At 50.7% G+C, this 23,643-nt stretch overlaps 1 protein-coding gene across 2 annotated transcripts in view; it reads right to left on the minus strand.

Moving 5' to 3' along the window:
* The window catches only part of GTF3C5 (general transcription factor IIIC subunit 5), a 27,690-nt gene extending 6,412 nt beyond the window's left edge, over nt 1-21,278 (minus strand). Inside the window, exons 1-5 of one of the 2 annotated variants that reach the window (XM_023188969.1) lie at nt 20,791-21,278; nt 11,635-11,854; nt 9,979-10,177; nt 2,138-2,333; nt 645-749 (exon numbers count right to left, since the gene is read on the minus strand). In XM_023188969.1, coding sequence (XP_023044737.1) covers nt 645-749; nt 2,138-2,333; nt 9,979-10,177; nt 11,635-11,854; nt 20,791-20,970 — 900 coding nt within the window. In that variant the 5' untranslated portion in view covers nt 20,971-21,278. The remainder of the gene's footprint in view (nt 1-644; nt 750-2,137; nt 2,334-9,978; nt 10,178-11,634; nt 11,855-20,790) is intronic. The other variant, XM_023188970.1, reaches the window with a different exon arrangement.
* Nucleotides 21,279-23,643: the final 2,365 nt, after the last annotated feature.

Genomic DNA, 23,643 nt, shown 5'->3' on the forward strand with positions numbered 1-23,643 from the left:
CAAGCAGCACAGGTGGTGCTCCTGAGCCAAGAGTCCAACACGGCAGGAGGAATGAGTCTTTCCTGTGCCCTACTGCCTGTTGCAGATCCTCACGGTCATGTCTTACGCTGGCCTCCCCTAATGCTCTGTGAGGCCTCACGGTGGGGAGGATCCCTTTCCCACCAGCATCTTTGGGAACCTCAGTAACGACATCCATCTTTACATGCTTGTAGATCAAAGAGGGATCTGCCTCCCACTGAACCCCACTCAACACAGGTGGAGGACGACATGGGGCCGCTGTGGTCAGGGGCTGGGTTCTGCAGCCCAACAGGCTGTGGAGAGCGTCCTGGACTCAGGGAGCTGAAACTTTTCCAGTTGGCTTTAATAAGCTGTCTTAGGATGCTGGGATTGGGGGACCAGGACAGGGGGGAAGGAAGGCTGGAGATGCCAGGACGGGGCAGGTGCCAGGTTGGGGGTAGGGTAGGAAGGATGAGGGCCAGGCCAGGGTGGGTAGGAAGGATGGGCCAGGATGGGGGTGGGGCAGGAAGGACGGGGAGCCAGGATAGGGGGTTGGCTGCTCTTACTGTGGCTCTAAGACATCACAGCAGGGACCAGGGACCATATGCGTGGGAACCAAGGCAGGTGGGCAGGCAGCTGACACTTACCATGTAATAGGCTATGAAGGGAAGCAAGACCTTGAGCTTGTCTGGGTGGACGCTGATGTTGGCCTTGACAGCATTCCGAGACCAGATGGGACGGATGTCAAACAGCTGGGGAGGCCAAGGGCAGAGGCTGAGAGGAGCACCAGCAGCTTCCACCCTTCTGCCCTGAACTCCCCAACATGGGCTGGGCCCCAGGGGCCCCTCCAGAGAGGAGCTGGTAGAGGACAGGGGCTGGACACACAGGGCGTGGCCCTAGGACCCGCTGCACTCACTCTCTCACCCCATCCCTCAGAAGCCTGGGCGGCACGCCCACCTGTGCCAAGTGCAGTTGTGGGGCTGGGGCCCTGAAATGACCACAAGAGACATAGTCATTGTCCTCTTACAGCCCACAGCACAGCAGGGAGCAAGGCTTGGGCGGGGGACATGCTAGAGTCCCAGAGTCCCCATGCTGCCCCAATCTACAGCATAGGTGCCTGAAGTGGGACATCGTCAGAGGTAAAGGGGACAGCCTGGCTTGGGGAGGACTGCAAAGGTCAGTGTGGCCGGAGTGTAGAGGGCCAGGAGGCCGGGGCAGCGGGCCTCACAAGCCAGTTCAGGTCAGGAATGTGGGCTGTGCCTGGAGGGCAATAAGGAGCCACTGACAGTGTACCCCAGTGACAGCTGGAAATCAGCAAGATATCCACGTGGTCTCCCACAGGCACACTGTGTAAGGGAAGAGCCGGGCTCCAGGTGGCAGTGGCCTCACTGTGAACCTGATGCTCATGCCAGTGGTGATGCAGGCCTCCATGGCACCTGCAAGCTCGGGGAAGGCAGGCTGCCTGGCAGCACGGCTCCAGATCTAACGGTAAGAAAGTGCTGGGCCTGGCACACTAGGTGCCCCACTGGGTTTGCTGCAATGACTGAATGGATGAATAAGAGCTAGGGGATCGCAGAGCTCCACGTGTAGGTCGCAACTGAACAATGCACGCGTATTTTTCTTAAGAACTCTAAGGCCGGGCGCGGTGGCTCAAGCCTGTAATCCCAGCACTTTGGGAGGCCGAGACGAGCAGATCACGAGGTCAGGAGATCGAGACCATCCTGGCTAACACGGTGAAACCCTGTCTCTACTAAAAAAATACAAAAAACTAGCCTGGCAAGGTGGCGGGCGCCTGTAGTCCCAGCTACTCGGGAGGCTGAGGCAGGAGAATGGCATGAACAGAGGCGGAGCTTGCAGTGAGCTGAGATCCGGCCATTGCACTCCGGCCTGGGCGACAGAGGGAGACTCCGTCTCAAAAAAAAAAGAACTCTAAGAAGCATTTTCACCCTTGGGAATGTAAAACTTATACCGACATGGCCTTTAGACACGACATCTGAAGGTGAGAAGCTCCCATGCACTAAGGAACGGGGAAAGGTCAGTGCAGCCAACCCCACAGCCAGGAACAGGGAGCAGCTGGGTAAACACGGGAGGCCAACACGGAGACTGGAGCCCCCGGGGCCGGGCGCAGTGCAGGACTTGCCTTCCTCAGCTCCTCCTCTAGCTTCCGGTCCACAGGGTTAGTGCAGACTCTCCTCCACGTCTGGGCTGCAGCCTCCAGTGGCTGCTTAGGCACCTCCTCATCCTCAAAGTTGACAAAGATGGCATTGTGGGGGCGCCGGGCCCTGCTCAGGCCAATCAGGTTCTCGCCGGAGATTGGGGGGTTGTTGTAGCCTTCCCTGGGGGCAGAGAGTACAGGTGAGAACAAGAGCACCAAGGCCATCCCAGGTGCCCACCGGACCAGAGCAGGCAGGGAGCCCAGAAGCCTGGCAAGGCCGGCAGCCACTGTGTGCCTCTCCCTGGACATCTGTGCTGGGAAAGGACCCCAGAGCTGGCTGCTAAAGGAACCTGTATTCACAGAGGAAGAGATGTGGCCACAACTGCCTATGACAACTTGGAGAAGCTCCGGGGCCTGCAGCTCTCAAGCTGGGGAAAGCCCAAAAGGTCCTAGGGGCTGGAGTGCAGGAAAGGGCATGTGTCATGGGGCTGGTGGCCCCGCAAGTGCACTGAGTCAGGTGCAGCACTGTCCAACCAGTGAAAAACTGGACAGAGTCTAATGTCCAGCAGCTGGCAATGGTGAAATCACTCAAAGCACAGCTGCATGAAAGAACACGATCTACTGTCAAAACAGGGACAAGAGCTGCACTCACTGACATCTGCTTACATGCGATTCACTTATTTAATGCTCAAAACTAATCATACAGAGAAAGGACCATTTTCTAATAAAGCAGCTGAAACCACAGGGACTGGGAAACTTGCCCAGAGACAGAGCTTCTGGGAAGGAGCTGGGACTCCCATCCAGGAGCCTGGTTGCAAAGGTCGCATCACACACCTGTCCTGCCACCCAACAGAGCATGACTCTTTGGCTCACAAGCATCTCGACCGCATGTAGGTGAATGAACAAAGGACCTCACCAAATGGCATTGTCATAAAACACAGGGGTTAAAGCCAAGGGTTCCATTTGTCCCAACACATAGAATGTTCAACACCAAGAGGGAACCCCAATGTCAACTACGGACAATGGGTGACGATGTGTCAGCGTAGGTGGATCCACTGTTAACAAGTGCCCCACTCTACTGAGACGTTGATGATGGGGGAGGCTGTGTGTGGGGGCAGCTAGGTGGCATATGAGAAATTGCTGTGCCTTCTTATTTTGCTGTGAGTCTAAAATTGCTCTAAAAAAATAAAGTCTTAAAACACACACACACACGTACAAAGCAGAGATTCTAGAACTATCTCTGTGTGCTGGCACAGAACACCCTTAGGTAGACATTTCTCAAAATATTTGTAGTGGTTACCTCTTTAAGGTTGGACACCAAACTTACACAAAAGCAGGCAGAGGGCAGTGTCAAGAACCCCCGTGAGCCCATTACCAGTTTCAACAATATCACCACGTGGTCAATTGCATTTCATCTGAACCTCCACCCAACCCCCTATTTTGAAGTACATTTCAAAGTAGGTCCTGGACATCATAGAATCCATTTGGGTGATGACTACCTTTTAAATTTGTTTCCATTTTACCTTAGTTTTCTACATGAGTACATATCATCTGCACACTTACAAAGAGTAATAGTAACTTTCACATTGTGAAACAAAACTAGAAAGACGGGATCAAGTCTGGGCCTTCTTTTTAAAGTGGCTGCGTTAGAAACCGCACGGGACAGGTCAGCACTATTCCGTTTTCAAAGATGGCCCCAAGGAAAACCGGGTGGCCATCTGCAAGAGCAGCCCTTCTATGCCCAACCCTGTAGGGAGAGGCTGTGCAACCGAGGCTGCACCCCCAGCCCGCTCCCCGGGGCGGCCTCAGGCTGTGGTCTGTGCCACCATGATTCTAAGCAGGTGGGGAACTGCTGGCAGGGGTCGAAGGGCGCTGATGGCAAAGTCAACAGGACGACCTTGGAGAGTCCCTGAGGAGCAGGAGGGACCCACCATCCTCCAGTTAGGAGGACCCCGTCAGGCCAGCCCAGCAGCCTGTGCTTGCCCATCTGGTTTGTGGGACGCTCAATCTCCCCAGGAAGGGGCCAAGGAGGCAGTGGCTAGGCCTCCTCCCTGCCAGTCCTCACGCACCCAGCACTGTCAGCAGGGCAGGAGAATCGACAGCAGCCGTGGGAGAAAAGGCAGGTTCTTTCCAGGTGCTGGAAACCGATAAACCACATGGGGAGGAAGAGGGGCCTCAGGGCCCGAAGGCAGCTGGCCGTCCTCCCTCATTTTACCCCAGGGGCTTGAAACAGCTTCCCACTGGCCCGCAGGGCAGAGCAGACGCTCAGATGCTGCTGCCACCTAGTGCCAGGGGTGGCAGTGCAGACAAGTGCTGTTTTCATTTTTTTGAGATGGAGTTTTGCTCTTGTTACCCAGGCTGAAGAGCAATGACACTATCTCAGTCCACTGTCTTAACTTCCACCTCCTGGGTTCAAGCGATTCTCCTGCCTCAGCCTCCCAAGTAGCTGGGATTACAGGTATGCGCCACCATGCCTGGCTAATTTTTTACATTTTTGTTTTGTTTGTTTGTTTGTTTTTTGAGATGGAGTCTCGCTCTGTCGCCCAGGCTGGAGTGCAGTGGCGCGATCTTGGCTCACTGCAAGCTCCACCTCCTGGGTTCACACCATTCTCCTGCCTCAGCCTCCCAAGTAGCTGGGACTACAGGTGCCCACCACCACGCCTGGCTAATTTTTTTATATTTTTGGTAGAGATAGGGTTTTACCGTGTTAGCCAGGATGGTCTCAATCTCCTGACCTCGTGATCCGCCTGCCTCTGCCTCCCAAAGTGCTGGGATTACAGGCGTGAGCCACCATGCCCAGCTAATTTTTTGTATTTTCAGTAGAGACGAGGTTTCTCCATGTTAGTCAGGCGGGTCTCAAACTCCCGACCTCAGGTGATCCACCCACCTCGGACCCCCAAAGTGCTGGGATTACAGGCGTGAGCCACCGTGCCCGCACTGTTTTCTTTTATATATTTTTGTTTCTGACAAGAGTAAGTTGCTTGTGGTGAAGAAAAAATAAACAAAAAACACTTTTTTTTTTTTTTTTTTAAAAGAGGGTCCCACTCTGTCACCCAGGCTGGAGTGCAGTGGCACAATTACAGCTCACTGCAGCACTGACCTCCCAGGCTCAGGCCATCCTCCCATCTCAGCCTCTCAAGTAGCTGGGACCACAGGAACACGTGCCACCACACTCGGGTAATTTTAAAAAATTTTTTGTAGACACAGGGTCTCACTATGTTGCCCAGGCTGTTCTCAAACTTCTGGCCTCAAGAAATCTTCCCACCTCAGCCTCTCAAAGTGCTGGAATTACAGGCATGAGCCACTATGCCTGGCCAATAAGTAACTTTAAAAAAATAGGCTGGGTGTGGTGGCTCACACCTGTAATCCTAGCACTTTGGGAGGCTGAGGCGGGCGGATCACCTGAGGTCAGGAGTTTGAGACCAGCCTGGTCAACATGGTGAAACCCTGTCTCTACTAAAAATACAAAAATTAGCTGGGCGTGGTGGGGCACACCTGTAGTCCCAGCTACTCGGGAGGCTGAAGCAGGAGAATCGCTTGAACCCAGGATGCAGAGCTTGCAGTGAGCTGAGATCGCACCACTGCATTCCAGCCTGGGCAACAAGAGGGAAATTCCATCTCAAAAAAACCAAAAAACAAAAAACATCATGTCACCCCGCTTCAAATTCTTACGGTGAGCACAATATACTTACAGAAAATTGTATCATTCTACACGCAAGAGATTTCTGCAGGGAGGCAAAGTGACTTGATTCTTTTTAGTTAATACATTTCCACAATGTTTTGTTTTTTTCTAACTGGTACAACTTATTCTTACAATCAGAAAAAAGCAGGGGGTGGTGGTGGTAGGGGATGTTACAGACTAGGGGACAGCAACCAAAAGAAACGTGTGTGGCCCTTGTTTGGCTCCTGAGTGGCTTTTGAGACAATCAGGAAAAAGGGAACAAGGACTGGGTGTGGGTGATGTTGGGGAGTGCTGTTAGCTTTGTTGGGGAGGAGACTGGTATGGCAGGTCTGTCTGAAACACGAGTCTTCCCTGGTGGAGATCCGTGCTGCTTGTTTCTGAAGGCAGCACTGTGCCAGTGGCAGTGGAGGGGGCAGAATGTTGCTCACTGGACGCCTGTGATTGGCATGTGAGGGTACTAGACAATTCGATTCTCTCTACTTTGAGGTGTGTTGGAACCTTTCTTTCTGCAATGCTTTTCTGGAGGCAGAGAATAACACACTCTCTCCTTAAGGATGAAGCCTAGGCACTGGTCTTCGCTCCCCACCCCCGTTCCCTGGCTCACCTGCTCTGGGGCACAGCAGCCTGCCCAGCCTTCCTTTGCATGCGCCCATCCCCTGGTCTGGAAAGTTCTCCCTGGATCTTCACCTGGCTGGCTCTGTCTCAGCTCCAGATGTCAGCTCCTCTGAGGGCCCTCGCTGCTACCTGTAGCCCCGGCCCACTCCCCATGACCTCCTTTAAGGCTCCCCGCCATGTAATCATGCTCCATCTAGCTCCCCACCCCTGCACTGGCCCCAGCTGCCGTGTCGTCCATGGACACCAGGCTCCAGGGAGTGCCCTGGGCCACCACAGGTGCTCAGTCAGGACATGTTAAAGGAAATATGTAATGAGGAATGAGAAGGCCCTCCCACCCCTTCAGAGAAAACTGCTGAGCCCCAAATCTTCCAGACTTTTCTAGGCTTCTGTTATCACACCACCTTTTACTTTTATTCCACAGAATCTGGTCTTACACCTGCCTTTATCATAGAGCAAGGGAGGCACCTGGGCATGGGTCCCATCAGTCCACTGAGTCCACTCTTTTGTTTGTTTTTTGTTTTGTTTTTTTGAGACAGGGTTTTGCTCTGTCACCCAGGCTGGAGTGCAGTGCTGTGCTCGTATTCACTGCAGCCTCAAAATCCTGGGATCAACCAATTTTTCCACCTCAGCCTCCCCAGTACCTAGGGCTATACAGGTGCATGCCACCATGCCCAGCTAACTTTTTTTTTTTTTTTTTTGTAGAGACAGAGTCTTGCTATATTGCCCAGGCTGGTCTCAAACTTTTGGCCTCAAGTGATCACTTTGGCCTCTCAAATCACTGGAATTACAGGTGTGAGCCACTACACGAGGCCCAACCCCATTCTCTTGAGGGCTGCATTTTTGGAAGCTTAAAACATGCTATGGAACAATTCTTCCATTGTGTTTGTTCCCAGAACAAACACCATCACCTCTGGGCCAGTTTTCAAAGTCCTTTTTAGACTGGGCCCTGTGGCTCACGCCTGTAATCCCAGCACTTTGGGAGGCTGAGGTGGGCGGATCACTGGAGGCCAGGAGTTTGAGACGAGCCTGGCCAACATGGCGAAACCTCATCTCTACTAGAAATACAAAAATAAGCTGGGCGTAGTGGTGAGCGCCTGTAGTCCCAGCTACTCAGGAGGCTGAGGCTGGAGAATTGCTTTAACCCAGGAAGCAGAGGTTGCAGTGAGCCAAGATCACGCCACTGCACTCCAGCCTGGGTGGACAAAGCAAGACTCCACCTTTCAAAAAAAAAAAAAAAAGGCCCTTTCATTTTGCTCGTCTGTTTGCAGTAATCTTGCTCCCCTAAATCTGCGTGGGGCCCATGGATACTTGCTGAGTCCCTCTCACTGGCCAGGCTCTGTTCTGGGCACCGGGGCTACGACAGAGACCGAAGCAGGCCAAGTTACTGCCTCTGGGGAACATACATTACGATGCAGTTTTTCATGTTGTCTTTTTGTGTGTAATTTTAGAAAGTAGAGCGTACAAAAGTCAGGACACCGTGGCACTGGGCCACAAGCAAAGCCTGCAGAGCAGGAGAGACCGGGATGGTGCTGCCCGCAGCACCTGGCGCTGACCGGTCTCAGCTTCCTCATGTGTACGATGCGGGTGTCAGGAACCCTGGGGAATTGCTCCCAGGCTGGGGTGAGATGCACTCACAGCGCTGCTGCACAGGGATGTGGAATAACTGGCAGTGAGGCTGGTCAATGTTATTTATCCCCAGTTGGGTTTTTTTTTTTTTTGAGATGGAGTCTCGCTCTGTTGCCCAGGGTGGAGTGCAGTGGCCCGATCTCGGCTCACTGCAAGCTCTACCTCCCAGGTTCACGCCATTCTCCTGCCTCAGCCTCCCGAGTAGCTGGGACTACAGGAGCCCGCCACCATGTCCGGCTAATTTTTTGTTTTTTGTTTTTTTTTTTTTGAGACGGAGTCTCGCTCTGTTGCCCGGGCTGGAGTGCAGTGGCCAGATCTCAGCTCACTGCAAGCTCCGCCTCCCGGGTTTACGCCATTCTCCTGCCTCAGCCTCCCAGGTAGCTGGGACTACAGGCGCCCGCCACCACGCCCTGCTAGTTTTTTGTATTTTTTTAGTAGAGACGGGGTTTCACCGTGTTAGCCAGGAGGGTCTTGATCTCCTGACCTCGTGATCCGCCCGTCTCGGCCTCTCAAAGTGCTGGGATTACAGGCTTGAGCCACCGCGCCCGGCCATTTTTTGTATTTTTAGTAGAGACGGGGTTTTACCGTGTTAGCCAGGATGGTCTCGATCTCCTGACCTTGTGATCTGCCCGCCTCAGCCTCCCGAAGTGCTGGGATTACAGGCGTGAGCCACTGCACCCAGCCCCCAGTTGGGTATTTTCAAACTTGTTTTCCTCATTTTGTTTTCATAGTAGTCAATCTTGGATTGTATATAAAGGAAATCCTATTCTTCTATGTCAATGTGTGGCATTTGACAATTTGAACATTTGACAATGCCCAGGCCTGCCTTTCCAACAGCCCCAGGGGTCTCTAATTATGTCAAGAACTTCTGAGTTACAAACTCATTTCATCTGAATTGCATGTGGGCTTGGGCAGGCTGTGCACATGGGAGGTGTGGCGGGTGGCGGTGGCTGCACTATGAGTCACGGCCATGTGGCTTTTCATAGCTCTCAGCGTAGGAGAAACCCACTACTGATGAGAGAGAGAGTGAGCGCCTGTCCTCAGGAGAGGCACCATGTTCGGGAGGGGACACAGACCATAACCAAGTATAGAGCAGGCGAGAGCTGTGAGAGTCACAGATGCCTTGAGAAGGATGACACTGGGCGACGGGCAGGGTCAGGGGTTCCCTCAAGCGACCTCCAGCCGCACAGGGCAGACCAGGAAAGGGTAAACAGCTGGGGTGAAGTGCGACCGAGGCTTGGCAGGTGAGTGTGGCAAAGAGAGGAGGGCAGGGGAGGGACAGATGATCAAGAGGCTGTGAACTTTCTGCCAGGGACAGGGACAGTGAGGCTACGGGGAACAAAGGCAGTAGGAAAGAGCTGGGGTCAGAGAGTGGGACGTTCCCAGGCAGCTTGCTTAGGTAGTGTCATTACTAGTGACAGCAAGGTCCAGAGACTGGCTGGTCAGCCATGACCGGGAATTAAGCCAAAGGACATTTCTCAGCAGGAACCCACATGTCCCACAGTCACATTTTTTGCACTGTCCTCAGGAGTGAGGCCAACCTGGTGATCACACAGGCCACTGCTTACTAAGGCCCTGTTCTGTACTCAGCCCTGTGCCGAGAACTGCACGGACTTTTTAAATTCAATCCCAGTTCCTCTGTTGGGTAGGTACTACTACCATCCCATTTTCTTTTTTTTTTTTTTAAGAGACAGTCTCACTCTGTCACCCGGGCTGGAGTGCAGTGGCGCTATCTTGGCTCACTGCAACCTCCGCCTCCTGGGTTCAAGCGATTCTCCAGCTTCAGCCTCCTGAGTAGCTGGAATTACAGGTGTGCACCACCACACACAGTGCGTGAGCCTCCGCGCCCAGCCCATCCCATTTTCAGGATGGAGAACCGAGGCCGCATGGAGAGGGGCCTTACCGGTGCTGGGTCTCTGGTCGGTAGAAGTAGTCCACCGGAGCGTCCAGCCGGGAGAAGATAGGCGGCGGGATGTAAAGCGGCAGCTCCTGGTGGAAAAAGGCCTCCTTCTCAGGCCGGAGCATGAGCACCTTGTCATACATTGACGTATGCTTGCCGCCTGCTTCCGTATGCACGGCCAAGTACTGGAAGTCAGACATCCCTAGAAAGAAAGGTGGGCAAATGGCAGACAATGAGTCCAGGGATACCTGTCTGGGAATGGGCAGCTGCCACACACCGACACCCGCGTCTGCTTAGGGAGGTGCTGAGTGGGCCATATGGTGGAGGCTGTAGGGTGAGGGTGGCAGGAAAACACACCCTTCCCAAATGCTTCTGCAAAGTTGGCTTGATGCAGTCTAAGTCACTTACATAAAAACTATTTTGGGGAGGTGGGTAGCTACATGACAGGTGAGGATGGAGTCCAGGTCAGTGCTTCTTAGACGTATGTTACTTTTAACTGTAAAAACTGCAATTACCTTTGCACCAACCTAATAACATGCATATGAATCACCCGGGATCTTGCTAAATGCAGGTTCTGACATGGCGCATTTCTACCAAGCTCCCAGGTGAGGCTGATGCTTCCAGTTCAGAGACACGCACTGAGCAGCAAGGTGCTGGTTCAATTTGATAAAAAATACGAGGTGTAATGTTTTATGAATCACTTGGGAAACCTTCTCCCAGAAAGAACAGCCCTCTTGGGTGAATGCCATGACCCACTAGAATGACTGCCACTGAAAATGCCCAACCCATGGGACCCCAGGTCCTACTTCTCCTTCATTTCACTTTCTTCTTCCCCCCTTTTCTCTTCTAGTTCTCTTTTCCCTTCTCAATCTTTAAACTCTTCAGATTCTGCCTAGACCTGCAGCTGTAACTCAGCCATCTCTAAGGCTTGTTAGTAACATGCCAGGCACCTCCTGTGGTCCAGAGCCTGGCCCATTCACGGGCACTGCCTCCCGGAATCTTCACAAGGGCCTAAGGAGCAGGCTCTGCAGCCCGCACTGCACAGACAAGGAAACTGAGGCTCAGGGAAGCCAAGCCACCTCCCAAAGAAACTGGCAGGGCTCAGGCAGGCACAATGCCAGAGTCTGTGTCTTTCTCACTCCTGTCTCCCTCCCTTGCCTTATTGCTTCCTCCCTGGGGTTCCTTGTAGGTGGCAAACCTGATTGAGGGCTCCACGAGGGACGTTCAACCTGCTGAGAGTTCAGAGGAGCAGGAGGTCTCAAGGGGCTTCGGCAGCTAGGTGGGCAAGACCAACAGCAGCCGAGACCAAGAGAGGGTTCAAGACACTGTGGTGGGGGAAAGACTGGAGGAGGTCTACTGACCAGTTTTACTTGGTCCCATACAATGGTTTCATTAAAAGTTAGGAGATTTCTAGCTTAACAACACTGATGATTGGCAGCAATCAGCCCGCAGTCTCTGGGGAACTGCTGGCTGGAGGGAAGAAAGGCTGCCTCCTGGATGGGGCCTGTGCCCTGCTCTGTCCCCACAGCCTCTGCCCTCCTGCCTGGGCATATCATCCTGGCCCCCTTCACTGATGCAGATGACCCACACAGCTCCTGCAGGCAGCTGGGATGGCCAGCCCTGAAATAACCAGACACTGCAAGAACAGATTTCAGTTACCCTGAAATTTGTAAATGGTGGAGATGATGCCAAGGATCTCCATGTCAAATGTGACCTCGGAGTGGGCCTCAGTGCCCAGCACCCCTTTCTGCCGCCTTGTTCTCTTCCTGATGCGGAGCAGCAGGCTGCTGGTACTGAAGCGGTTGGCGCACACTGGGTGGCAGTACGGGTCCTTGGGCCGGAAGTACAGCTCCAGCCTTTTGGTGGGGTCCGCGTAGATCTGTGGCAAGGCCAAAGGAGACAGAGTGAGGCAGTGACAAGCCAAGCAGCCAGTGAGAAGCTGCTCCTCTCTCAAAAAAAGTCTGACAGTGATCCAGGAAGGGCCAGGAGGCTCACGTTTCATTCTGGACTCTTAATTCCAAAAGGCTCATTTTTTAAACCCATGTATCTTAGTTTTTATCTAGTGGAGAAAATGAGAATCATCTCCTTCCTTCTAAGAAGTTGTGAAGTTGGAGATGACAAGTGCCAATTAAGTAAATGCCATCATCCATCAAGTGCCTGCTCAGTTTGGGGCGTCAGGTTGTCCTCTGGCCACACTTGAGGGGAGGTACTATCACCCTTATCTTGGAGGGAACTCAGGCTTGGTGCAGGGTGGAGTGGCTTGTCTAGGGCTACCTACTCTAACAACTCCCCACCATAAAGGGTCTTGTTTTCAGTCTCACATGCAAATGTTTCAAGGTCCAAATGAGATTAAATCAATCAGTAACAACCATTTGGGCTCTGACTTGCTGTTACCTCTAGCTTTCCAAGCATATGAAACTGAATACCAACACCCTTTTGGGTCCCTCTCCTTAAAAACCCCAAGAATAGCATCTATATCATAGGACTGTTATGGTTCAATATGAATAAAGCACAGTGCCTGGTGCCTAACTCATGGTAGACATTCAACATGTGCCACTTCCATCTGAATGAATACTTGCCCGATGCTGGGTCACAATGAGCATCGGATGTGTGCATATGAAAGCACCAACAATGTGAACAGGGATGAGGTCACCTACGTGCTGGTGAGCTGGCTTCCAACACCCAGCACAGGGTCTGGCCCTTAGGACGTGATCAGGAACTACCTAGGGAGAGAATGAAGACGACTTTGTCCTCGGGAATCTCCTCCTCATGAAACACGCACCTCTGAGTCCTGATGGGGTGGGAATGAACCCAAGCGTAGGCCTGGCACAGGGAGGTGCTCAAGAAACATGAGGAGACTGAATGGGTAATGAAGGTCCCTTCCCAAAGTGCTCACGCTGTCGCTGGGTACACATGATCCCTGAGGTTAGCGAGAGGAAGGATTCTGTCAAGCCATAAATCAAGTGAATAATATAAAAGAAGAAGCCAGGGACAGTGGCTCACGCCTGTAATCCCAGCACTTTGGGAGGCCGAGGTGGGCGGATCATGAGGTCAGGAGATCAAGACCATCCTGGCTAACATGGTGAAACCCTGTCTCCACTAAAAATACAAAAAAATTAGCCAGGCGTGGTGGCGGGCGCTTGTAGTCCTAGCTACTCAGGAGGCTGAGCCAGGAGAATGGTGTGAACCTGGGAGGCAGAGTTTATAGTGAGCCGAGATCGCACCACTGCACTCCAGCCTGGGCGACCGTCTCAAAAAAAAAAAAAAAAAAGAATAGGCCTAAAACCTATCATTGAAAGTCTCATTAGGGACGGGCTCCTTGAACCCTGTAATGTCCCCTTATCCCAATACTGCCTGTAAGAAAGTCAGATGGGTCATACCAACTAACGTAAAACCTCTGGGCCATCAACCAGATATTCCAGAATACTCACCCTGTTGTCCCTAATCCTTACACTCTCCTCAGCAAAATTCCATGCGACCATCAGTGGTTTATAGTCATATATTTAAAGGATGCTTTTTGGGCATGCCCCTTGGCTAAGGACAGCCGAGACATTTTTGCTTTCGAATGGGAAGATCTCCATTCTGGATGGAAGCAACAGTATTGATGGACAGTTCTCCCCCAAGGCTTCACAGATTCCCCTAACCTCTTTGGTCAGATTCTAGAACAAGTTCTAGAACAAATTTCTACCCCAAAACGCATATGCCTGCTCCAATACATGGATGACCTGCTGGTATCTGGTGAAACTATAGAACAGAGAGCTGCCCTGTCCGTCCACCTCCTTAACCATTTGCAAGGAAAAGGGTTAAGGGTTTCAAAGGGAAAGCTTCAACTCATAGAGCCAGAAATTAAATACCTAGGACACTCGATAAGTAAGGGCGAACGAAGGACAGGGCCTGAACGACTTGAAGGGATTGTGTCCTTACTTTTGCCTAAAACTAAGCAGGAACTCAGAATAATTCCTAGGATTGGCTGGATATTGCCGCTTACAGATTGACTCAAACGCCCTAAAAACAAAACCTTTATACCTAAAGCTTGCCTAAGAAAAGCCTGACCCTCTTCTGTGGACCTCTGAAGAAATCCACTGGGTGGAAGAACTAAAACATCTGCTCGTAACTGCCCTGTCCTAGCCCTGCCTTCCCTAGAAAAGCCATCTCACCTTGTCATTAAACAAGGCGCTAGCTTTAGGGGTACTTACTCAAGAACATGGGGGTCACTGGCAACCTGTGGTGTTGCCGTCGGAAGTTTTAGATCCAGTAACCTGTGGATGGCTTGAATGTATCCATCCGCAGCTACCACTTTGTTAACTGAAGAAAGCAGAAAGCTGATCTTTGGGGGAAATTCAGTTGTGAGCACGCCTCATCAAGTTAGAACTATCTTAAACCAGGAAGCAGGGAGACGGCTCACTGACTCAAAAACTTCAAAGTATGAAGCCATCCTGTGAGTGAGGTGATTTAACACCAACCTCTGTAATTCACTTGACCCACAAGGTTTCCTAACAGGGAATCCAAATCTAAAAGGACCTGAGCATGAGTGTTTAGATTCAGGCCCGATGTAAGGGAGACCCCTTTCAAAACAGGGCAGCACTTATTTATAGATGGCTCTTCCAGGGTAACTGAAAGAAAAAGACATAATTTATATTTAGCAGTCTATGGGGAAGATTGCAGAAGGAGAGTCAGGAAGGCCACCCAATCATTGGTAAGCCCAAACATGTGAATTGTTTGCAATGAATCAAGCCTTAAAGCACTTGCAAAACCAAGAAGGAACTATTTATTCTGATTCCAAGTACACCTTCAGGGTAGCTCACACATTTGGAAAAATTTGGACCGAAGGAGGTCTCATTAATAGCAAAGGCCAAGACCTTGTCCACAAGGAATTAATCACCCAAGTATTAGGTAACCTCCAGCTGCCAGAAGAAATAGCTACTGTCCATGTCCCAGGACACCAGAAAAGTCCTTCTTGTGAAAGTCGAGGGAATAACCTGGCAGATCAAATAGCCAAACAAACCACCATTTCCTCTGAAATGCTCCCTTTTCACCTAACCCCTTGTCTTCCTCCCCTGACTGCAGTTCCCATCTTCTCTTCAACTGAAAAAGAGAAATTAATAAAAACAGGGGCCAAAGAGAATCCTGAAGGGAAATGGGTATTATCAGACCAAAGAGAATTGTTATCCAAACCCTCATGAGAGAAGTCTTATCTCAGCTGCATCAAAGAACTCACTGGGGACCCAAGCCGTGTGTGACGCAGTTCTCAGGGTTTAGGGATGTGTAGGAATTTATACTCTGGCAAGACAAGTTACAGAGAGTTGTCTAACATGCAAAAAGACTAATAAGCAGACCCTAAGAAAACCACCCCTTGGGGAAAGGAGTCCAGGGTTAAGACCATTCCACAGCATCCAAATTGATTACACCGACATGCCCCCAACGGGTTGCCTGAAGTACTTATTAGTGATAGCAGATCACTTTACGCACCGGATGGAACCTATTCCCTTTGCAAGTGCAACTGCTAATAATGTAGTTAAAGTACTGACTGAGAATATTATACCCAGGTTTAATAGATTAATAGAAAATATTGATTCAGATAATGGGACTCATCTCACTGCACATGTCACCAAGAAACTAGCCCAAGCACTAGACATAGCATTGGAATACCATACTTCCTGGCACCCACCTTCATCAGGAAGAGTGGAGAATGAACCAAACTCTGAAGAGCCACTTAACCAAATTAGTCTTAGAGACTCGGCTGCCATGGACTAAATGCTTTCCCATTGCCTTGTTAAGAATCCGAACTGCCCCTCGGAAAGATGTTGGCTTACCACCTTATGAAATGCTATATGGGTTGCCTTATGTACACTCCACTGCTGACGTTGCTACGTTTGAAACAAAAGATCAGTTTCTCAAAAACTATAAACTTGGTCTATCCTCTAGCAGGACCAAAGGCCTCTTAGCAGAGATGCCACCCCTAGAGTTTCCAGCACCCCAGCATCAGCCTAGGGATGACATGCTCATCAAAAGCTGGAAGGAGGGAAAACTCGAACCAGCTTGGGAAGGGCCTTATCTGGTACTCCTAACTACTGAAACAGTGATCCAAACGGCTGAAAAGGGATGGGCACTGCACGGGGGTGAAAGGACTAACTTCCATAGACAGGGAAAAATGGGCTGTCACCCCAGGACCCACCCCCACCACACTCACTAACCCTAAAAAGGGCTTAATAATCACTTGTTTATTTTTCCTTTTCTTTCCAACAGAAGGTCTTCTTGTCATCAGTGTGACTCAGGCTAATTATCCCTTGACCCTTCAGTTTGATGCCTGTTCAGTTATCCTGTACGGCTATGAACAAGCTCAAAGGCAGCTATCCAATGTAGGTAAGTATCTATGTCCATATCGCAGAGTCAAAAAAGTATAAGTATGGAGCCTTAAAGGGCCCCTGTGGTGACTGGGCAAATGTTTGGTGGACATATGGCGGGTGGACAGCCAACCCCCTCCTTTAAATGAGCTGCGGAAACTCTTAACAAAAACTCCAACTTATCCGTGGTTCCACTCCACCAAATTGTAAGCCACTGAAGTGTAACCCCTTATTGCTAATTACAGATAATCCCCAAACAATGGCCCAAGAACCCTCTGTATTTGGAGGGTATGGGTTAAGAACAGACGTTACAGGGCGGGATCCCATAGGAACCCTCTCTCTAAGGTTGGCTGGACCATCGGCAGCTAAAAACAATGAAGAAATCCAGACCCAGGGTCCAAGGAACGTATGGGACCCAACGCCCTCCCCAAACATATCAGGTCCAGCGTACCCCTCCCGTCTCCAGGACGACCCAGACAAAGTAGCAGTTGTAGAAGTAAGAGACCTAAAGCAAACTCTAGCAACTGAAACAGGGTACGGAGATGCAGATGCCTGGATAGAATGGATTAAATATTCTGTCCGCACTTTAAACAAAAGCAATTGTTATGCTTGTGCACACGGTAGACCAGAGGCCCACATTGTCCCCTTTCCTCTTGGATGGTCCTCCAGCCGAGCGGGCATGGGCTTAGGTAGCTCTTTTCCAAGACCCCACAGCCTGGGGTGACAAATAGTGCCGAGCTCTCTCTCTGCCGTTCCCTGAAGTTCAACACCCTGCGGGTCAGCCCCCAAGGACTATCCAGCTACTGTCTCTCAATGCCAATTTTACTTTGTGTCTCTTGTGATGGAAAATTTGGCATTCCTTGGAGATCTAACAGGATGCAGTGAGCTTAAGCCCTTCCAAGAGCTTACCCATGAGTCTGCCCTTAGTCATCCTGAGAGGATGTATGGTGGCATTGTGGTGGACCATTACTGGATACTCTGTCAAGTAACTGAGTGGTACTTGTGCTCTGATCCAACTGGACATCCCTTTCACTCTGGCATTTCATCAACCAGAAGAAGTAAAAACAAGGCACTATAGAGTAAGAGATGCCCCCCATGGTTCCTTTGACCCTCATGTTTATATAGATGCCATTGGAGTTCCCTGAGGGGTACCTGATGAATTTAAGGCTCGTAATTGAATAGCTGCAGGATCTGAGTCTATGTTTTTCTGGTGGCTAACTATAAATAAAAATGTGGACTGGATAAATTACATCTATTACAACCAGTAACAATTTGTTAATTATACTAGGGATGCTATCAAAGGAATAGCTGAACAACTAGGACACACCAGTCAAATGGCTTGGGAAAATAGAATAGCATTAGAAATGATACTAGCAGAGAGGGGTGTGGTTTGTGTCACGACTGGAACCAAGCTGTATTTTTATCCCTAATAATACTGCTCCTGACAGAATCATAACAAAGGCACTGCAAGGTCTTACTGCTTTACCCAATGAGCTAGCTTAAAATTTTGGGATAAACGATCCCTTCACTGATCTAATGGGAAGATGGTTCGGCAGGTGGAAAGGACTTATGTCCTCGATCCTTATCTCCCTTGTCATTGTAATAAGTATGTTTATTCTCCCAGGATGCTGTATCATACCCTGTGCCCGAGGGTTAATACAAAGACTTATTGAGACAGCTCTCACTAAAACCTCCAATTTCCCCCCGGCTTATTCAGACAAACTTCTACTTTTAGAAAACCAAGGAGAACAGCAAAGTCAAGACATGCTGAAAAGGTTTGAAGAGGAAGAATTATGAAAATCAAGAGGGGGAAACTGTTAGATACACTGAATTCTTCTTCAAAGATTCAGCTTGTTCAACTCCTTTGTTCTTTGTTCTCCATCTTCAAAGCCTAATTTCCTTGTTCTTTGTGCCTCCTTGCCCTTAGTTCCCCACTGTGTTTAACTGCCCTTCCCGTCCAAACTATTCTTCCCACTGAAATCGCTCATCCTGCCACTGTAACCCACACCATGGTTCTATCTGAAATAGCCAATTGAGATCAGCTTAAATTGTGTGGTCCAACTCCAACCAGTACGGACAGGTCACAAAAACAGGGACTGACTGCATTAGGGATAAAAACCCCTTCCAGGCCGGGCCGCAGTGGTTCACGCCTATAATCCCAGCACTTTGGGAGGCGGAGACCGGTGGATCCCCTGCATTCAGGAGTTCGAGACCAGCCTGTAGCATACAGTAAATTCCTCTCCAAAGATTTCAGCCTGTTACCTTCCTTTAAATTCAAGAGGGGGAAAATTAACAAATACAATGAGTTATGAGTTCCATTTCAAGGAACCAATATGTTAGTATGTTCAGCTTCCCTGTTCTTTGTTCTCCATTTTAAAGTTTAACTCCCGCCGGGCACGGTGGATCACGCCTGCAATCCTAGCACTTTGGGAGGCCGAGGCAGGCAGATCACGAGGTCAGGAGATCGAAACCACCCTGGCTAACACAGTGAAACCCCGTCTCTGCTAAAAATACAAAAAATTAGCCAGGCGTGGTGGCAGGTGCCTGTAGTCCCAGCTACTTGGGAAGCTGAGGCAGGAAAATGGCATGAATGCACTCAAGCCTGGGCGACAGAGCAAAACTCTGTTTCAAAAATATATATATATATAGATAGATAGATATAGAAAGATATTTATATATTTAATAAATATATATAAATATTATAAATATATATATTAAAGTTTAACTCCTCGTTCTTTACACCTCCTTCCCCCTAGTTTCAGTAAACAGCCCCTTCCTAGCCTCTATCACCTGCTCTGTCCTTAGTCATCCTTAGTTACCTGCTCTGTAACCATCCTTCCCACTGAAACTACTCACCCTGCCACTCAGGCCTGTGTCCCTGCCTTCTTTGAAATAGCCAACGGGAATTAGCTTAGACTGTGCGGTCCAACCCTAGCCAATATGGGAAAGACACAGCAGTAGAGACTAGCTGCATAAGGGATAACCCTTTCCCCTCCCTTGTCGGTGTGCTCTCGCCATTGCTTCATCAGCAAGACGCACGCACCCTTCTATAGAAGTAAATTTGCCTTGCTGAGAACACTTTTTGCCGGAGTGCTGATTCTTCTTCACGGCACCCAAAATTTATTTCCAACAAGCCTGACCAACATGGTTGTGGGGAAAAGAAAAAGAGATCAGACTGTTACTGTGTCTATATAGAAAGAAGTAGACATAAGAGACTCCATTTTCTTCTGTATTTGAGATGCTGTTAATCTGTGACCCTATCCTAAACCCTGTCCTTGCAAGAGACGTGCTGTGGTGACTCAAGGTTTTACAGATTTTGGGTTGTGCAGGACTGCTTTATTAAACAAGTGCCTGAAGGCAGCTTGCTGGTTAAAAGTCATCATCATTCTCTTAATCTCAAGTACCCAGGGACACATACACTGGGACCTCTGCCTAGGAAAGTTAGGTATCCTCCAAGGTTTCTCCCCATGTGATAGTCTGAAATATGGCCTCGTGGGAAGGGAAAGACCTGATCGTCCCCCAGCCTGACACCTGTGAGGGGTCTGTGCTGAGGAGGACTAGTATAAGAGGAAAGAAGGCCTCTTGGCAGTTGAGATAGAGAAAAGTATCTGTCTCCTGCCCGTCCCTGGGCAATGGTACATCTAGGTGTAAAACCCGATTGTATGTTCTGTTTACTGAGAAAGGAGAAAACCGCCCCTCAGGGCTGAAGGTGGGACGTGCTAGGGGCAGTGCTGCTCTTTATGCACTAAAAAGGTTTATGGAGATGTTTGCAAACCCATATCAAGGCACAGCACTTTTCCTTAAACTTATTCAGGTCACAGGGATCTTTATTCGTATGTCTTTACTGCTGACCTTCTCCCTACAAGGATCCTATTATCCTGCCACCTCCCTTTTTCTAAGATGGTAAAGATAATGATCAATAAATACTGAGGGAACTCAGCGTCCGGTGCCAGCGTGGGTCATCTGTATGCTGAGCGCGGTCCCCTGGGCCCACTTGTTCTTTCTCTATACTTTGTGTTTCATTTCTTTTCTCAAGTCTCTCCTTCCACCTAACAAGAAACGCCCACAGGTGTGGAGGGGAAGGCCAATCCTTCACATGGTGAAACCCCATCTCTACTAAAAACACACAATTAGCAGGGTGCAGTGGCGGGGGCCTGTAATCCCAGCTACCCCCAGCTACTCGGGAGGCTGAGGCAGAAGAATCGCTCGAACCCTGGAGGCGGAGCTTGCAGTGAGCCAAGATCGCGCCACTGAACTCCAGCCTGGGCAACAAGAGCGAAACTGTCTGAAAAACAAAAAAACCAAAAACCTTTCCCTCCTTTGTTCAGTTAGCTCTGGCTGCCGCCATAAGAGCGAGCAGCACCCTCCTGCATAAATTTGCTAAATTTCCCTTGCTGAGAAATCCTTTGAGTGCTCGTTTTCTTTGAGACTCGGAGCTCTTATTCCAACACGGACATTCCCAGCCCCTTACCCGGGAGACGCCTTCCTCGCCGCCCAAAGTCGGCAGCATCTTAGCCACATCACGCACCACGCCCGGGTACTCCACGCACACCATGCGTCGCTCCCGCCGCAGCTCCACGGGGACAGCAGCCCCCAGCCCCAGATCGGCCGCCTCCGCCGCCATCCCTGCGCGTCTGGCAGGGCCCGCCATGGTCCGTCCCACAAAGTGCTCCCAGAGGCCTCGCCTCAATGGTTCCGCGAAGGAATGGTTCCGGACTCCCTCACCGCTCGCGACGCCCTAACTCCCCGGGCTCAGCAAGACTCCAGGGCCTCCGGGGAGCACATGGCCCATGGGCGGCCCCATGGCTTCAGGGAAACGACCGCCGTGTCTTCCACTTTTTGTTTAAAATGAAGCGGGTTAGCCGACGGGGCGTGGCAAGCACCACACTCTCCTACCCGCCAGGTTGGGACCCAGAGGATAATAAGACACCACCCTCCCTCGACTTCAGCCAATGAGAGTCCGAGGGCCGAGCGAGTTTTTTCTTAGCCAATGAAAAGTCCGGAGGTAGCTAGGTGCCACCTTCTCCTCCAGTTCCATACGTTTTAGCCAATAAAGAACTAGAGTTTGACCACTTCCCTGCCCTCTTCTGGTTATTCCACCCAATGACAGCTCGGGGGCGGGCCAGAGGCAAACTTCCGACCCGCCTGCTTGGGTGGGAAAAGGTCCCGGCTGAGAATTGATTTCCGGGTCAGGGTCGTTCTGGGTTCTGTAGTTGTTGGCGCTTGTTTTCCCAAGCTCTTGCAACCCTCTCGGGATTAGGTTTCTAAAGGCGCCTGCGGGGGGCCTCGCGGAACTGGATGTGGAAAAGGCGAGCGCGGGGGAACTGTGCTGTAACCACTTGCCCCGCTTCCACAGAAAGCCCCGAAGCGCGGCCTCGGGGCCGAAGGCGGTGTTCGTCTGTTAGGCAGGCAGACATTAAGCGTCTACTGTGTGCTGGGCCCTATTCGAGAACCAGCGGGAAGAACAGCGTCTGTCTGGGAGGTGCACGGGGCTGCTGCGAAGCCCCGGAGCTGGGAGTGTGGCCCCTCAAACAGCGAGGAGATGAGGTCCGAGGCCGACCGAGGTCAGAGACCTTCACCCACGAAAAGGGTCCGCCCGTCGGGCTGGCTGCTTCCCAGTGCCGTGGAGAGCCCGTGATGGTTTCTCTTTTTTTGAGAAGAAGTCTCGCTGTGTCTCCCAGGTTAGAGTGCAGTGGCGCTTTCTTGGCTCACTGCAACCTCCGCCTCCCGGGTTCAAGTTACTCTCGTGCCTCAGCCTCCCGAGTAGCTGGGATTACAGGGGCCCACCACCATGCCCGGTTAATTTTTGTATTTGTAGTAGAGAGGAGGTTTCACCATGTTGGCCAGGCTGGTCTCAAACTCCTGACCTCAAGTCATTCGCCTGCCTTGGCCTCCCCAAGTGCTGGGGTTACAAGCGTGAGCCACCGCGCCCGGCCCCTTGAAGGGTTTTTATGCGGAGCAGTGATCCCATTCATGCATTTGAAAGAACTCTGGCAGTTGTGTGGAGAATAGAGCAAAGGGGGCGAAAGTGAATTCAGATAAACCAGGCAAGAGATGAAGGGACTGGGTTGGAGGATATTGGGAGACGGGAATCATGGCCAAGCACAGTGCCTCACGCCCATAATCCCAGCACTTTGGGAGGCTGAGGCAGGAGGATCACTTGAGCCCAGGAGTTGGAGGCTGCAGTGAGCTATGATCACGCCACTTGCATTACAGCCAGAAATTAGTAAGAGCAAGTGACTCCTTGCTCTTGGCTATGGGTACCCCAAGTTTCTGAAGTGATTTTTTTTTTTTTTTTTAAGACAGGATCTCCGTCTGTCACCCAGGCTGGAGTGTAGTGGTGCGATCCTGGCTCACTGCACTCCCGAGCTCCTGGGCTCAAGTGGTGCTCCTGCTTCAGCCTCCCGAGTAGTTGGGACTGCAGGCGTGCACCCCCATACCCGACTAATTTTGCATTTGTGTGGGGGGGGGGGGGGCAACGGGGTCTGACTATGTTGCCTAGAGTCATTTCTTTCTTTTTCTTTTTCTTTTTTTTTGAGACTGTCACCAGGCTGGAATGCAATAGCGCAATCTTGGCTCACTGCAACCTCCAACTCCCTGGTTCAAGCGTTTCTCCTGCCTCAGCGTCCCAAGTAGCTGGGATTATAGGCATACGCCACCATGCCCAGCTAATTTTTGTATTTTTAGTAGAGATGGGGTTTCACCACATTGGCCAAGATGGTCTTAATCTCCCGACATCATGATCCGCCCACCTCGGCCTCCCAGAATGCTGGGATTACAGGCGTGAGCCACCGTGCCCAGCCTGTGATTTCTTAATCAGAAGAGTACCTGATTGCTCTCGATGGGTTTAAGAAGGCAGAATAAATGGCTGCATGAATTCAGCCCACTGAATACAGTCTGAAGTGTAACCTCAATGTGAAATGTATTGTAATTGGAAGGCTGGGTCAGGAGCCCCAAAGCTTTGAAAGAACGCTTCCTTCTGAGAGTCCGGTGGGAAATCAACCACCAGCAGATGACGGATGAGCTGGAAGAACCACGTGTTTCCACAGGGAGCTGCACGTGAGGACCCAGTGGCCCCTGACCTGCCCTCTCCAATGGGGACCTGCACTTTCTGCCACCAAAGAGGATTCTCTGTAGGGAGGCCAGGATGATTCTCCAGAATTTACCATGCCTTGAGATGAAATTTCCTTTCAAACTTCTTGTGTCCTTTTGTCTTCATTCCATGTTCACCAATATTCTGATCGTTTCATTTTCCAGAAAGGAGAATCTGAATACCATGTATATTTTAACCTTGCCTGCAATTGTAAATCAATAAATTGGTGTA

Source organism: Piliocolobus tephrosceles, chromosome 14, assembly GCF_002776525.5.
Source record: "Piliocolobus tephrosceles isolate RC106 chromosome 14, ASM277652v3, whole genome shotgun sequence".
Classification (NCBI taxonomy): domain Eukaryota; kingdom Metazoa; phylum Chordata; class Mammalia; order Primates; family Cercopithecidae; genus Piliocolobus; species Piliocolobus tephrosceles.